This window comes from Balearica regulorum, chromosome 1 (genome assembly GCF_011004875.1).
Source record: "Balearica regulorum gibbericeps isolate bBalReg1 chromosome 1, bBalReg1.pri, whole genome shotgun sequence".
Taxonomy (NCBI): domain Eukaryota; kingdom Metazoa; phylum Chordata; class Aves; order Gruiformes; family Gruidae; genus Balearica; species Balearica regulorum.
This window is the reverse complement of record NC_046184.1, coordinates 154,519,746-154,536,956: the sequence shown is the minus strand read 5'-3', so window position 1 is coordinate 154,536,956 and position 17,211 is coordinate 154,519,746. Positions and strand designations below refer to the sequence as shown.

The 17,211-nt window shown below is 39.3% G+C and overlaps 1 protein-coding gene across 3 annotated transcripts in view; it reads left to right on the top strand.

Annotated features, from left to right (window-relative positions):
* The window catches only part of MYO16 (myosin XVI), a 406,643-nt gene that overhangs the window by 381,141 nt on the left and 8,291 nt on the right, over nt 1-17,211 (top strand). For all 3 annotated transcript variants that reach the window (XM_075740353.1, XM_075740347.1, XM_075740336.1), the window contains one exon: nt 2,657-2,748. In XM_075740353.1, coding sequence (XP_075596468.1) covers nt 2,657-2,748 — 92 coding nt within the window. The remainder of the gene's footprint in view (nt 1-2,656; nt 2,749-17,211) is intronic.

Here is a 17,211-nt window from a genome sequence, read left to right as displayed (position 1 = left end):
TGAACCCCTGATTAACTTACGTTCTTGTAGCTCTACCCCTGCCCCTGTTAAGTTGATGCTTCCAACCTTGTGCCGAATTAAGCAAGGTCTTATTCAGAGCACAGCTGTGGTATCCTAATATTTGCTTAGGTGTACGTAAAGGAAAACTCTCAAAATGTAATCAGCTGCTCCATTTATCTTTCCAAACTCTACCGAGCCTCTGCTTGCCATGTCTGTGACGATGTGCTGGTACATGGAAACTTTACTTATTTGATAAGACCTCTTATCGAAGTGCTTTCCATAGAAATAAACAGAAAATCATTGATAACCTTATTCTTAGCTCAAGGCTGTCATGGATGGTAGATCCTAAAGTGTATAAATATAGTTCAAAAGCAATATCTTTTTCAAAACATGCTGCTGGCCTAGGAAAGCTTTTTCATTCATCTATGGTGGTCTAGAGTCATGCAAATATTTCACATGGTATCTTTTATTTAAATTAAATAACACCTACTTTTAAAAGCCATTTTGCATTAAAATGTGGATAATTTTTATTACTTTGTTTGAGAAGTATCCAAATTGAATCCATGTGAATAAATTATTACTTCAGAGAATTATTTGAAAAAAAGGGATTTGTTTTGTGTTGACAAAAGCTGGATTTCTGGAAGGAAATTTACTTCAAGCATTTCATTTGACCAAAAATATGTGATTTTTCTGAGGGAGAATTTTAAGTTGGAGGACAGAGGACTTCATATAGGTAAGAAAGGAATAGTGGCAACTGACGTATATTTGACACGCCTAGTATACTGGTGACCTTGAGCATCAGACCTTGCCCCAGGACATACCTAATATATCACAGACCAGCTTCAAAAAGTGGTAACTCCACCTCAAAGCGACACATAGTTCAAATCACTGAGAGAACGGTCAGACTCCCTCTCTGCACCAGGCAGAAAAGGACTGAAATGCTGGATTCTCACAAGATTTGTCCTGGCTCCTGAGTGGCAAGCAGGGGTTCCACCTTCTTCACTGCCTGTGTGTGTGTCCACAGATGATTTGAAGCTATAGAAAGAGATCCATATTTATGAATACTTTACACAAGCTTTATTCAGAAGAACAAAACAAAAAAAAAACCCCAACCACCAAACAAACAAAGAAAAAACCCAGCTGTTCCTAGTTATAAAGCTGTGGAGATGCACCATTGTAAGGGGGAAACTAAAAGCAGGGTAGAGAGGCCAAAAAGGAATAAGGATCATTCCTTCTCTTTAAATTTCTTGTTCTGTTTCTCTCACAAAGTCAGATTATTTTATGGGATTATTCATGCAATTTATATTTTCATTAATCAAATCATATATCAGTAACCATGTAAGAGTTAATGCTCATTTATCAAAATAAAAAAAGATAAAATAAATTAACACTGAAAATAGCAGGTTGGAAGACAAGCGTGTTTCACAGTGTGTTTCTATGCCAGTTTCATGATCGAACAAACCGAACATGAACATGAAACAGAACTATGTCACGTGCAGTACATAATCCCATAAGTAGTTTATGATTCATTGCATTTGAACTTGGAATTGTTTCATTATGGTTCTGTGTATGTTGTGTACAATATGCAAAGAGTGGGGCTCACCTCATTTTTTCTTATCTAAGAGTTACGTATCTAGGCCCAGAATCACCTCACCTAGTTTTAGCCAGACAAAAGGTAGATGCCTACTCTAATCAAATACTTCAGGTTAGATATTATCCATTTCTAGTTAGTAAATCTCAGGCGATCTACTGAGAACAATTCAACTTGCATATCTCTTAGCAGGGTGAATCCTCTTCTCGTGGTGACTTCCTCTAAAGAAGGAGTAGCGATATGTGTAGCATGAAAATTTGGAATATATGCTATACAAAGCCTACCGTGGCGTCTATGATCCTAGTTTGTGAGAGGCTTAATAACACTTGTCATGGACTCACTGCCTTTCTGCTTCTGCCTTTGCTCCCCCTCATCCCGCCTTTCAGATCCTCTGTAGTGCCATGTGAATGCTCTTCCCACTCCGGCAGAAGCGATGGGGAAGCACTGGCAGTGACCCTCACCCTAGGGCCACTGGGCAGAGGTGCTTGTTTCTCCTGACTACAGAGGGAGACTACCTGGCTCTTTTACACTGGATGACTGGGTTTTACACAGCTAAATTTTGAGCAGCTAATTCCCACATGGAGAGTGCACAATAAGTCCAGGAATCACAAAAAACACTCTGTACTGAGGAGATGAAGTTGTAATTCCTGGACCTACTATTGACTTCCCGTGAGACCTAGAGACGTTATTTGAGAGCAGACCGCAGCCCTGTTTTCCATTCCCTTTGCATTGCTTCTGCGATGAAAAGGAGCCAGGGGAAGAGGAGCCAGGGATTTCCGCATTGCAGGAGGAATCCCTGGCCGGTGTACAGGTAATGTGTTATTTGTAGGCTCTTTCAGTACAATTACTCCTTCTGTAAACCAGCATGCATACCTATGATGCTATTCAGTCCAGGTAAACAATAATTGTTCCAGTTTCAATAAGCATGGAAATAGTAAATATCCAGGCAAGTGTGTGATTTTTTTCATTTTTTTTTAGTAAAATATGTCAAGGTCCTTTGAATCTCATGCTGAAATCAGCCAATGCATAAATGTCAGATTATAAATTAGTATTGTTCTGCTTTAGGTTTACCAGAGGAAAATGAATATTCAAGTCTGTCGGCCAGCACTACGGCAGGTTCATCGATTCAAAGACACAGGGAGAGCCACACTAGTCAGGTAAATATTTCATTGACTGTCTACTAGAACCAGTAAAAGAGAAAAAAAATCATAGTAGATGCACGTCGAAAGCTGTCTTGATTTAAATTCGTGTGTTGGCATTAAAAAATGCAGACTTCTTTTACAGGTTTGTATTGAGCTAAGGACAATAATGAATTTACTCTTAACTTTTTTTGCTGGGAGGATAATCATCCTGAAAGGTTCTCATAGTACAGTTCACAGTTTATGAAACTCAGTGTTGCTGGTTGTGAGGATGCTATTTTCAGGCAGGAAATATGTCCCTTCATCCTGAGAGGACCACGATGTTATCCCTCTCAAGATATTCATTCAGAAACAGTTGCATGATAATGAACACCATAGGAGTAAGTGCATAATTATATCATCCTTTTGTATATAAAAGCAGTGAAGACTTTAAAAGTGTTCTTCACTGCTTTTATACAAATATCAATAAGGAAAAATTAAAATATCTATCAATTAAAACAGCAATAGGTACTGAGGTGGTGTGAAGCTTGCACTTTGGTTCTTATAAAATTTCTGGTTTGTTAATGTCACTTTATAATAACAATACAGAATTAAGTTTGATGTGCATTAAGTGAACAAAAAGGAATAAAATTTGTCATAATACATTTTCTTCATTCTTTTCTTCAACATTTTATACATAATATGTGAAACACTTTACTTTCTAAGTAGCCAATTCCGGCATGAAGGTATTCAAGAAATTTTATTTTATTTCACTTAAATGGCATTAGTGTATTCTCCTGTTGTCTTTATGTCCTCAGTCCACTTTTCTAAAAGGGTAGTCCTGAGTTATTTTTTTATTTGAGATGACTGTAAGAATTTTACAGTAAAGCCAAATATTGTCCAAAGAGAAAATATGTTGGAGCTGAGAGGAATTTCCTCAACAGAAAACTCATTAACCAACGATACAGTTTCCAAACTATTTTACTACAAGGTAAGGTAAGTGCTTTATCACATTTACAAGCTGCTTGTGTGCAGGGGACAGCTGTCATTTCATTACAGCAACATACTGCCCCAACTAAGTGAATGAATGTTTCACCATTGACTCCAACAGGAGTGGGATTCAGCCTTCAACATCATATTCAGTCTTAACGTAACTTTGAAAAACAATAGGTTTTAACTGAGTAAGTATGTGAGCAAACTAGTACAAAGATCTTCATTTTTTGTTTTTCTGCCCCGTTGTCCAAAGCACCGGCATAACTACAACGCCTATTCTCAGCTGGAAGATTGTGCCAAGGCAGCGCTCGGCACTACATTAATCTCTTCAGAGACAGAAGCGAGGCCGGCCAGAGCTGCTCTGGCACATACATAGCTACATACATGTCTTGCACACAGTAACAAATCTTTGCCATCACCATACTTCTCAGTCTCTCAAAATGTATTTTGATCACATTATGAAAAAATACTTACAGGTCTACTATCTGCAGATCAGTATACCAGATGAGAATATGGGATTATGAAGATGCCTGGAGACAATGTTTTCAATTATCTCTTACATTTTTTAATGATCAACCAAATACTTATTAGGCATCAGAGTGGCCCAAGAGTCCTCTCCAGTGAATGAAAAATCCAAGTCCCACAAACTGCTGCAGTTATAAACCTCACACAGTGAGACACTTTTGTCCTGGAGCATCTTACACCTCTATTGCTAAAATGCTTGCCTGGGATCAAGGAGGATCACGCTTAAATTACTACATCAGTGCACAGAGAGTTAAATGAACTGGGTATAGGGGAGCCATTATCTTCTTCTTATCTTTGCAAATGTAAACTGTATCCTTATATGAAATTAGTCCGCAACATTTCAATGCTTTATTTTAGAAGCAAGTCTTTTACCATTTACAAATTTGTATTTTTGATTTTTCCAAAACTACTTGCCAAAAGCTGAACACAATTTCAATTCGGTACTGTGAAATGTCACTTTTCAGTAAATAGATCTTTTGCCAAAGAGTTTCACAAATCTTTAAAATAGATTCCATGCCATGTACTCAGAATTACATGCAGGGGCATCCTTAAATGCAAGCTCAATAAGAACTGTGACAAGTTTAGGGAAGGAACCTGCAGTTCTGTGATTTTTGATACAATTTCCTTAATGAATAAACATCTTCCAAAATGGTGTTGCCAAAAGAAAAAAATCTTCCTCCCACAAAAAGAAAAAAAAAATCTTGAAAAAAGTCTATACTCAGAGGGCTGAAAATTCTTACTGTAAAAATCATTCCTCGCCATTTCCAAAGCATGGCATATATTTGAAAATGATTGGGTTTAATTACAGTTGACATTTCTTAGCATGCTTCTGGTGACTATAACAGTGTACAATCCTATTGTAAAAGTCTTTGCCAGGCTTCACTGCAGTAACCTTATCACTTTAAAGTAATTCTTGCACAGACGTATGAAATAGGACAGATTGTTTCACAGATCTGTGAAGTACTGATTGACTAATTGCTTTGGAGAGAGAAACATAGACTGGGTCCTTGGATTTCTTGGCAGACACTCTGTCATTTCAGCTAAAGGAAACTGGTTCATTAGCTTTCAGGGACTTCTAATATTTATGGGTTTTTTAATATCTCCCTGCTAGTTCCTTACTGTAGTGACAGGAGTTAATTTCATTTTTGTCACAGGATCTCCAGGCCCATGTACATCCAACTAAAGTTTAGGCAATATGGCTTACGGTACCATCATGTTGTCACACCAGGTGATAATTACCTGCATCACTGCCTGATACTTCCTTCACACTGCAAACCTACACACTTCAGAGAGCAAATTCTTCAGCTCAATATCTGTCAACATGTATCATAAGGATCAATCTTTTAACAAACACTTTTGGGAGCAATTACCAAGTATAAAATATCATGCAGATGTGAACTCAGCAACTTACCTGATCACTTCTAAAGTCAAGTCTGTGGAAAACAAACAAACAAAAAGTTCACTGTTGACCATAATTTTACTTTTCTTAAAGATCAATTTTTATCAGAGTGATAAAGGACAAAAATTTTTTTAAAAAGTTAAAATACTAATAAAATATTTCTCATTTGAAAGTTATGGAATAAAATACTACTTTGTTCTGGTAGAAAAAGGGGAAGGTTATTAAAAATAAAGTTTTAATTTTGTCTTATAAGAAATGAAAGAACTTACATGAAAAGAAATGAAAGTCTTACATGTTAAAAGAATAGCAAAGTTGTTTTTTTTTTTTTTAAACTAATACCTTTCCCTTCATATTGTTCTGTGGCTGTACAATTTTAGATTTCCAAGTGACTATATCTATAGGTTGCAAGTAAATACCACAAAAAACATAAAGAACCTAACATCTGCTATAACACTGTAACATCATCTTCATCTTCAGTGAAGATGAAAACTGAACCATGAATTTGGGGATCAAACCAGTTATCAAGAAGCTCACCGACAAGAAGCGCCTGGTAGAGGATGTGAAGCTCAAGGGCAGCCTTGGCTGCAGTGACCACGAAATTCTGGAATTCAAGATCCTCAGGGCAGCGAGGAGGGCATGCAGCCAGCTCACTACCCTGGACTTCAGAAGAGCAGACCTTGGCCTCTTCAGGGATCTGCTTGGTAGAATACCATGGGACAAAGGCCTGGAAGGAAGAAGGGCCCAAGACAGCTGGCTAATAGTCAAGGGTCACCTCCTCCAAGCTCAGGAGCGATGCATCCCAACAAAGAGGAAGTCAGGCAAAAACACCAAGAGGCCCCCGTGGATGAACAAAGAGCTCCTGGGCAAAGTCAAACAAAACAAGGAAGCCTACAGAGGGTGGAAGCAAGGGCAGGTAGCCTGGGAGGAATGCAGAGAAACTGTCCGAGCAGCCAGGGATCAGGTTAGGAAAGTCAAAGCCCTGATAGAAATTAGTCTGGCCAGGGATGTCAAGGACGAGAAGAAAAGCTTCTATAGGTATGTCAGTGAGAAAAGGAGGACGAGGGAAAAGGTGGGTCCCCTCCAGAATGAAACAGGTGACCTGGTGACCCAGGATATGGAGCAGGCTGAGGTACTCGATGACTTCTTTGCCTCAGTCTTCACTGGCAAATCCTTGAGCCACACTGCCCAGGTCGCAGAAGGCAGGGACTGGGAGAATGCAGAACCGCCCACTGTAGGAGAAGATCAGGTTCAAGAATATCTAAGGAACCTGAAGGTGCACAAGTCCATGGGACCTGATGAGATGCATCCACGGGTCCTGAGGGAACTGGCAGATCAAGTGGCCAGGCCACTCACCGTCATATTTGAGAAGCTGTGTCAGTCCGGCGAAGTTCCCGCTGACTGGAAAAGGGGAAACATAGCCCCCATTTTTAAGAAGGGTAAAAAGGAAGACCCATGGAACTACAGGCCAGTCAGTCTCACCTCTGTGCCTGGCAAGGTCATGGAGCAGATCCTCCTGGAGACTATGCTCAGGCACATGGAAAATAAGGAGGTGATTGGTGACAGCCAACACGGCTTCACTAAGGGCAAATCATGCCTGATAAATTTGGTGGCCTTCTATGATGGGATTACAGCATTGGTGGATAAGGGAAAGGCAACTGACATCATCTACCTGGACTTGTGCAAGGCATTTGACACTGTCCCGCATGACATCCTTGTCTCTAAATTGGAGAGACAAGGATTTGACAGATGGACCACTTGGTGGATAAGGAGTTGGCTGGATGGCCGCACTCAAAGAACTGTGATCAACAGCTCCAGATCAAATGTCCAAGTGGAGAACAGTGATGAGTGGCATTCCTCAGTGGTCGGTACTGCGACCGGCACTGTTCAACATCTTTCTCGGCAGCATGGACAGTGGGATTAAGTGCACTCTTAGGAAGTTCATTGACGACACCAAGCTGTGTGGTGTGGTCGACACGCTGGAGGGAAGGGATGCCATCCAGAGGGACCTTGACAGGCTGGAGAGGTGGGCCTGTGTGAACCGCATGAAGATCAACAAGGCCAAGTGCAAGGTCCTGCATGTGGGTTGGCACAATCCCAAGCACAACCAGAGGCTGGGTGGAGAATGGATTGAAAGCAGCCCTGAGGAGAAGGACTTGGGGGTATTGACTGATGAGAAGCTCAACATGAGCCGGCAGTGTGCGCTTGCAGCCCAGAAAGCCAACCGTGTCCTGGGCTGCATCAAAAGATGTGTGTGACCAGCAGGTCGAGGGAGGTGATTCTGCCCCTCTACTCTGCTCTTGTGAGACCCCACCTGGAGTACTGCGTCCAGCTCTGGGGGCCCCAGTACAGGAGAGACATGGAGCTGTTGGAGCGAGTCCAGAGGAGGGCCACGAAGCTGATCAGAGGGCTGGAGCACTTCTCCTATGAGGACAGGCTGAGAAACTTGGGGTTGTTCAGCCTGGAGAAAAGAAGGCTCTGGGAAGACCTTATAGCGGCTTACCAGTTTCTGAAGAGGGCCTACAGGAAAGCTGGAGAGGGACTGTTTATCAGGGAGTGTAGTGACAGGACAAGGGGTAATGGGTTTAAGCTGAAGGAGGGTCGATTTAGATTAGATGTTAGAAAGAAATTCTTTACTGTGAGGGTGGTGAGGCACTGGCACAGGTTGCCCAGAGAAGCTGTGGATGCCCTCTCCCTGGCAGTGTTCAAGGCCAGGCTGGATGGGGCTTTGGGCAACCTGGTGTAGTGGAGGGTGTCCCTGCCCATGGCAGGGGGGTTGGAACTAGATGATCTTTGAGGTCCTTTCCAACACAACCCACTCTATGATTCTATTCTATGACTCTAAGCTTCATGGACTGTAGTCTGTTCAGATAGCAGATCTTTAAGAAACTATCTGTCAGCAAAGAGCCACACATATTCTTTTCACCATCGCAGCACACCAGCTTCCATGTATTTTGTGCTTTCTTTGTAAACCAAAACATTCTAGTCAAGGAAATCTTCAAAATGTAAACTAGAAATCTACAGTATGGTACTGTAAGAAACAATATCCCAATCTACCCTTACAAGAAAATCTACTTTGCTCTTGGTGACTAAGCCCACATATATCAACTGCAAGGACAGCATCTAACTCAGCTTCCACAGAAAAACTTTTGGTAGCTGTGCTCCGCCTCTTGCTCCCTGAACAGCAGAAAACCAGGAAACTTCCTTTTCCAAATTTGATTTAAAATTACTGATTTAAAATTATTTAAATGGTTACTGTTTCAAATTGCTTCAGTGATTTGTTAAACAGTTTGGGACTTCCAAATTTGCCTGGATCTGTCATCTTGAATTCTTATCCCATAATTTCCTTCCAGAGGCAAAGAAACCACCAAAATGGAAGAGATGTTTCTTCCGGTCATTTGTGACATAATCTTGCTTAGATAGAGAATTTTGTTATGACTAAGAGTCATTTCTATTCAGTCATGCTCCAGGAAGTGATCCCAAAACCTACTGGAGACTCCACAAATGTTGAAATTGCCTAGCAGGATCTAAAACCCCAAACCTCCTCTAAAATAAAAAAATATTACCTCTGTGCTCTTTTTCTTTTACACGAAGCATTTCTCAGTTACTTAGCCAGTCCAATGGGTTCTCTTCTTCAGACTGTATTTATTGCTTCCTCTGTTCTCGATAGCTCCTATGAGTGTGTGTGTTTAAAAGACAGAGCATAAAGACTGTTGAAATATCTAAGATCCTTGGAATGTCAGGAACAGCAGCAAGAAGAAATAGTCAACAAATGCAAGACTATAGCTTTGGCACCTCACACAAAAGCTAAGCGGCCCTGGCGTCTTCTTTTTCACAGATCCAGGACTGTATTTTTTTTTATTATTATTATTTTTGGTAAAAATATTTTAAAGTTGTTATTAGCATTCACTATGAAGTGGGATGTGGTGTGAGAAAGACACAGTGGAATGAAGAAAAGCAGGCCAGCTAAAAGACTCCTTGTTTCTTATGTGGGCAGCAAGAAGAAACATGGTCTGTCTGTAATGGGAGGAGATGGTCAACCTGGAAATAATGAACAGATGGGAAGTGAGGGGCAGATTAAAGACTAGAGTGACAATAAGCGTCTGTGTGGGGCGGGAGTGGGGAGTAAAACAGGCACCAGATAAAGGATGATTCAGAGAAGTAAGGTTGGAGGAAGAATAAATTGGCTGAGAGAGAAGGTAAATAATAAAATGGAATAGGGAATTTAGAAAGAGGAAAGCAGGAAGAGCCAGAGGGGAAAAAAAACAACAACAACAAAACAAACCCCAAACAAACAGAAAAGTGAGAAAAGCAGCTAAAAGGAAGCTAAGAAAAACAGGAGGGAAAGAATGGAGGACAGAGCACAGAGTGATGGAGTAAAGTCAGGGACTAAGGAGTGAAAAAGTAGAAAGTCTATGTAATGTTCCAGATACGATATTCATCTTCATACACATATAAATGTAATCTTTTATGTTCCACAAAATAAAAATAATTGTAATAATCCACCTACATCCATAGGGTTGCTTCTATGTAAGTTAGTTCGCAACCATAGTCCCCTGTAGATTCAGCCATCTGAGAAGGTAGAAAATTTCCCATTAAAAGGTACAAAGCCTCTGTGCAGTTCAGCTTTCTAGTGGCTGAATGTTGGCTTATTTGTAATCAGATAATGTCATGTGCATTTCAGCGTCCTATGGAAATGGTCCCAGAAAAAGACGCAAATAAGCAAGCAGCTTGCCGTCCTAGTAGGTTAAGTAATATCAGACATACAATACACCCTGGTGTAAGATTTTGGTTACTCACTTCTGAAACATGTTTTATCTGTCATGTGCTCAAAGAGGTAAGATAAAAAAAGATGGTTATTTTTTCACATATCGTTATATTAAAAAAATCTGCAGTCTTATCTCTTCTATTTTGTTTAAACCCCATAGTGCAGGTTGGCAGATTGCAGTAATGTAAGAGCCAACATCTGACAATGAAAAATTGGAAATGTCTTTTCATATTCGTGAAGAATGTATTTATTGTTTCATTACAGCTTAAGCCATAGCTCTTATTTCATGAAATCTTATTGCTTTCAGCAGTCTCTTCCCTCAGAAAGAGCTGCATATTCATTATGGTTTCAAGGGCCTTCTTTGTTCCTACTTGATTTAATATTTGTTGCCAATCACTTCTTTTGTTGACTGTTCAAAAGTTAAAAGAAAAGAATACTCAAGAATGCAATGTGTTGCTACCCCCCGCCCATTGTCACAGTTCTAAATGCTGGGCTTTAATGTTCGTTATTAATGTCTGTCGTGTTTGCCTATTAGCTGGAAGTAATCTTTGATCATCTTTGAAGCAAAATGTGGCAATCAAACAAGTCTGGTGTAATAAAAAAATCACTAACGGCTTTGTAAACACATAACATCCAAGAGAGGACATAGCATGTTATATATTTATCATTGATCTGAATGAGTATATCCCCCTGAATTGTGATTTGTTTATTGTTTTGACAGTAATGTCAAAGAATTCCTTTTGTAATGTCTCATACAGACAAAAATCAGATCTTATAACACAGTGCGGCTTTATTTTTAGAAGATTACAGTCAAAAACATGTGCCTTACAGACTAAATGGTATGAGGTAACGCATCATATAAATTCATCAGTAGGTACAGTATCTTGTGTTTCTGTATCGAGGGCTTTTGGAGGGCTGATGCCCCTCTCCTCAGCAAGTATGTCCTAGATCTGACTGCTGTGACCTCCAAAAGGGAAAGCGCAGATTCTCCCCTTTGAACCAGCAGATGCCACAGTCAGCTCCCTACACGTTTGAGGTGCCTTTTCTGTCTCCCCTCCTTCATCTTCATTGCATCTTCCCCTGGTAGAAGGCTGTGATTGCAGAAGAGGAGGGAACAAAACCTCCTGAGCATCCCTGTGCCCTCCCTAAGCTCAGGTGTTTGGCTAAAGTGTGTAGTTACTCCCCTTGTGCTGCCCCAGTAGCCAATGGGTCACCTTAAAAGGCTGCTTCGAATTTGAGTTCAATGGGAGTGTGGTCCACTACCCTACTGACAGCACCTGTGGAGAGTGACCTCACTTCTGACTTAATCATGAGTGCCTGGTATGAGCGAGACTAAATTGGTCCCTCTGCCCGTCATTCTCTTGCTGTCACATGCTGCCGCATACACGTAGATCAGCAGAGATTTAGGCTGCTAAAAGACCATAAATTCAGTGGTGTTTGCCTCTAATGTTGTTTGACCATAAATGTAGTGTTTTTATACAGGAAAGGATGATACACAACATTAGCAAATATGAGTTGATGATTGTTTTTGGAATTACTTCAAAAGCATTGTGGCAAACCTAGTCTCTAACTGATCGAGCAAAATATCTCCATTAATATCACAAAGCAGCAGTGAAAAATTAAGTAGCAACATGATTCAGTTTTTCAGATATCTTTTGTTAGATTATGTACGGTGGTATCAGCATTATTAGGTCAGCTGTTCTGAAGACCTCTACCGTAAATGATTTGTTTTCAGAACTCATCTTCAGAAAGGCACAGTTGCTGTCCTGAACATCATCTTTTTCTCAAGCATCAGAGGCAAATTAGGAGGATGCGCTGAAGGTTTTAAAAAGCATTGTGTAGTCAGTTTATCTGGAAAGAGAAACATTACCTTTGAGAAAAACCCAGTATAGTTCAATATTCATTGATGTTTTAGTCACTCTGGGAAGGTGTCATTTTGTAGTTGATATCCGAAATCTAGAGCTGAAAGAAACTCAGCCAAAACAAATAATAATAAATAAATAATTGAAACCCACAAGATCCAAATAAGTAAATAAAATATACCCCTGTTTTGAATGTAGCAGCTTGTCCAACTGTATTCCCAGCTCCGGTAGTCAGAGTGCCTGACGAGTGCTGTCATGTATTATTGAACATTGCCTACCTTGTTCTACTACTTTCTGTCAGATTACACATTACAGCTATACTCAGGATTTGTGTACCGATTTTATTTTGCAAAGATATAATATCTCCATTTGATCGCTGAAATAATACCTCCAAGCTGTATGGAAGATGATAACCTAATTAATTGAGGGCATTGTGGTGCCAGACATCTTACTGCTTCACTGAGGGACAGGTATGGAAGACCAAGCCCTTCTGTTGCAACTAAAATGTATTCCTGAAAAAAAAAAACCACAAAAAAACCCAAAAAACACCCAAAACCAAACACCCTCCCTCAAAATAAAAAAAATAAAAAACCAAAACAAGCAAACGAATGAAAACCCAACGAGAAAACCCCAAGAGTATGAGAGAAAATCAGACAACTTACACCAGAAGTAGAATTGCGGTCAGATGAAGAATATAAAATCACCTGTCTGAGGCACACCAAAGGTGTGTGCAGCCCAGGGGTCTCTTTCGGACAAAAACGAGAAGGTGCTGCAGCCACGGGAAGAAAGAGAGGTGCGGGGTGTCTCTTTTGCCAGTGTGATCTCTCAGTTTCCAGCGGTCTGTGAGGAAGGGCCCTCTGGGGGCAGAGTTCATTTTGGAGCTAGTAATCCTTAGTGGACTTTTTTTCATGAATTTTTCTGGAAAATCCTTTCAGAAAGTCAAACCAAGGCAAATAGTGGAATTAAATTTTTTTTAGGATGAAACTTGAGAGTTTTCCAACTGCCATGTGATAGCAGAGGACTGGACTGGACAATCAGAGATGCCTGTGTGGTCTCTGACACCAGAACATCCTGCTTCCAGCATTGCCCCATGACTGATGTTTGGAAGAAAATTAAGTCTGCCCCTCAAAAAAAACCAGACAGCTGGAAAATGCTTGTCAGAAGGGAAAGCGTTTCTTCCTGATTCTTCTGGTGATCCTATTTTGTTCAGAAATGTAGTCCCTTTTTAGTTTTATTTTAAATACAAAGTTACTTTAAGATTAGCCCCGATTTTTAAATATCAGCAAAGTTATAACTTCCTTTGGTATGTCATCTATATGATACCTGTTCTAAAGGTAGTTTATTCTTTTGATGTAATAAGAAATTTTAACTGAGAGAGAAAAATATTTTCTTGTTTAGAACAAGGCAAAAGCAATATATATATATCAGTTATGGATCTCATGTTTAAATGTACTTAAGCTGGCATACCTCTTCCAGAGCAACTTCAGATTTGCACCAGACAGAGCACCTGTCATCTTTGCCATTTTCTCCTTTCCCAAAAACCCACTTGCTATCCATTTAGGAGGTTTATTTTTGGAGGTTATAAGGTTGCTCCAACACACACAAAAAAATCTGCGGTAGTTTAAAAGAATGATTAAGTAAAATCACTTTATTGTTGCATATCACATATCAAGTTTTTACGTCCAGGGGGTTTGCATTTGCAAAAAAATGCGTGTCCCAGCATTCACAAGACAATCACATGAATCAGCTTCAATCCCAGTGGTACATTTGTGTTTGAAGATTTTTAATTGGAATTTAGAAGCATGTAAACTCATTTATCATAGCTGCTCTCTACTCCCTGCTGGGGTCTTACATGGCCAATGCAGGTTTCCCAATCAAACACAAATTTACATATTGATTTGATTTATGTTGAATGCTTGCCTAGGCTTCTTAACACACCCTTGGTTTACTGTGTGCTTTCCCCTTGTATCTTTAAATAAGTGTTGCATTGGTAAATAACATGTAGGCTGACAGAATTTTTTTTCTTGATTCAAGAATTGGTGGAAAAGCAATCCGTTCCTGATTTATGCTCTTTTGTAACATAGAAAAAAACCAAACATATCTGTTTGAACCTGAGGGGGTCAGGATTTTTTGAGAGGTTTCAGCGTGCCTGTCCTGTGACATGCAGATTTGGAAGCAGTCAGTGCTTACCAGATGCAGAAAGAAAACGGAGAAAGATGAGGCCATTAAAATGAGTTAGAAACACTTTTGTGAGAGAGATGCAGGCCTGTCACAAGTTGAATCTAAATGTGTTGGTCTAGCTAATAATCGCATACAGTAAGTATTATTTCCAGAATTACCGAAAGAAATTGTGTCTTTAATTTTGAAATGAGAGGTGAGAACATCCTCATCACTTCTGTCTTTAAAAGTGATGATCCACAGGAGACCCACTGGGGTTTGTGAACTGCTTTTGAGGGCTCTACTAAAGATACCTGTGAGTTACCTATTGGCTAAAATTTGTTCTGCTTACATTTTTAGGCAGCCTACAAACTGGAAAAGGTTAAAACCATGGGGTTTGTCAAGGCAATTCAATTTCTAAGATAATTATGATAATTTATAGTCAACATTTAACATTTATTTTATAATTCACTTTAGATCCTGATCAAATTTTAGAAGAGTTAAATCATTGCTGTTCTAGACTCAATCTCCCCATGGGTTCCATGATGGGACCTCAAATTTACTAACGATTTAAAACACTAATGGAAGAGAAACATAATAATGCTGTAATAATTAATTGTGAGTATCTACTGACAGTTACTTTGACAAATCCATTAAACAAAATAATTGGCAATATTTCTCTAAAGGGAAAATATGGGCCAGCTACCTCATGCAAATATCTCAGGAGCATAGCTTTATATGCTATACATGTCCTTAAACTGTGTTATGATCTAAAAATCTGAGTTCTGCTGTGCTTATATGTCTATATTCAGGAATTTTACTAAAACTTACAGAAGCAACTAAAACAGAACTGTAATAAAACATGCAGAGCTACATTTTCTGCAACGAAAATTATTTGTAGGTTTTAACATCCAAGAATGTAATTAAATACTTTTGTTCATTTTCTGGTGAATAGTAGTAGAAAAAGCAATGCAATCACAAATGACCAAAAAAATGACTAGAGTACAATACACATATTTTTGAAAAAGTAAACCCTACATTTGGTAAGGGAACAAGCAAAAAAAAAAAAAAAAAAAGTGAAATACTCAAAAAGAATCTACTAATACAAATTAGTAAATCTCTGTTTGGCAGACAGTTTAGTAAGTCCTTTAGCCATAGCTGGATGATTAAGACTGTGTTGCATTTGACACATAAATAGACAATGTAATCTCTTTGTTACTTCTGAATGATACAAAATATCCTCTGTAAAGTTATAGCATTTGATCTTTTAATGACTAAGGAATTTCCAGAGATTCTAGAGCCAAATCTCTAAATAACTCAAATTAAAGTTAATTTTAAATGGACCTGTTAATCTTCTTATCTGGCATACCTTTTATCAGAAATGATTTACAAGTGTGAAACCTCCAACTTTCCATAATTTCCATAATTAAAAACTCACTGAATTTTTTAACTAGTCTAAGAAATAAGACCATAATTAAAATAATTTATTGACTTATAGCAACTTATCTTGATTCTAAGACAAAGTTAAAATTCAGTATGTCTGCTCTAGGTCATAAAGTGAAATTTAGGCTGAATTTAGACGCCTAAATCCAGAAGGCACTTCAGGGGCTCATTCTCCAATGACTATGCAATACTTAAATGTGTATGACTCATTAGGCAAAATCATGCTCTAAGATTTTCATGGTTGCCAGCATACAAGCAACGTGCTCTGTCTCCACTCTCTCTTGTGCGCTAAAGCCAGAAGGGACTCGCTCTGAAGGCTTTCCTTTAGCCTGCTTATCACACGTGGACAGCACAAAGCACAGGACCCAAAGTCCTTCTTCCTTGCACTCAGAGTCCACCTCTTGTAGTCGCAGTGTCCTCTCAGCATGTGGGACCTCAGTCCTTCCTTAACCTGAGAGAAGTCAAATCCACATCTTCTTATTTCCCAGTATGCTCTAACCACTAGATAATGGTGAAAGTCCTTCCATGTATGTCCTGATGGAACCGAGCCATTGGTACTCTGTCACCAGCCAAAATACCTAATGCAAAGAGGAGTGCACTTGCTTCTGTAGTCTGATAGTTTGGGCTGTGAGATGGGAGGAATGAATCCTGGGTTCTCTTCCCTGGGCTGCTCATCACAAATTTATTTTGTTCATCTTGCTGTATTTTGCAGTGGAAGATATAGATCTTGTTTAACTGCTTCAGTCCACTGCAGTTTCCAATGAACAGCTTTGGTAACTCCACATGCTCTTCTCTTGTGCATCACTGTCTTTGATACTTCAGCTTTTCTTGTTTGCTCGGTAAGGACTCTGGATACCAACCACAGGATGGTGTTTCCACCAGATGGCAGGGCTGTTAAATACTAGGTATTCAAACGCTATCTCTTTTTGTGGGTCTAGCCCAAATGCTATGTTGCCCATATCTGATTGACCATTGACTTTGAATAGGAAAATCCTGGTCCACAGTTGGTACCATCTCTACTCATTAATGGTAGAAGTTTTTTGTTCAGTGTTCATTAAAAAGATCAGTAGTCTTAAAGTAATTACTTCCTACACACCTCATTCACCCTTCACAAATGGGTGTTCAGGATATAGAATAATAATGAAGAAACACAGCTTGCTGTTTTACATTGTGCTTCATGTAAAATTATTCAGCAAATCTTTTCTATAATGAATATGTATAATAAATCTTTAGCTTCTCACAGGTCTAATCATGAATGGAAAAGAGAAAAGATATCATGTTATTCAAATAGTTCTAATTAAATTAATTGATTCGTTTAAAGCTCTGCCATTTCTTTGGCGTTTTCCCCCATTTCATTT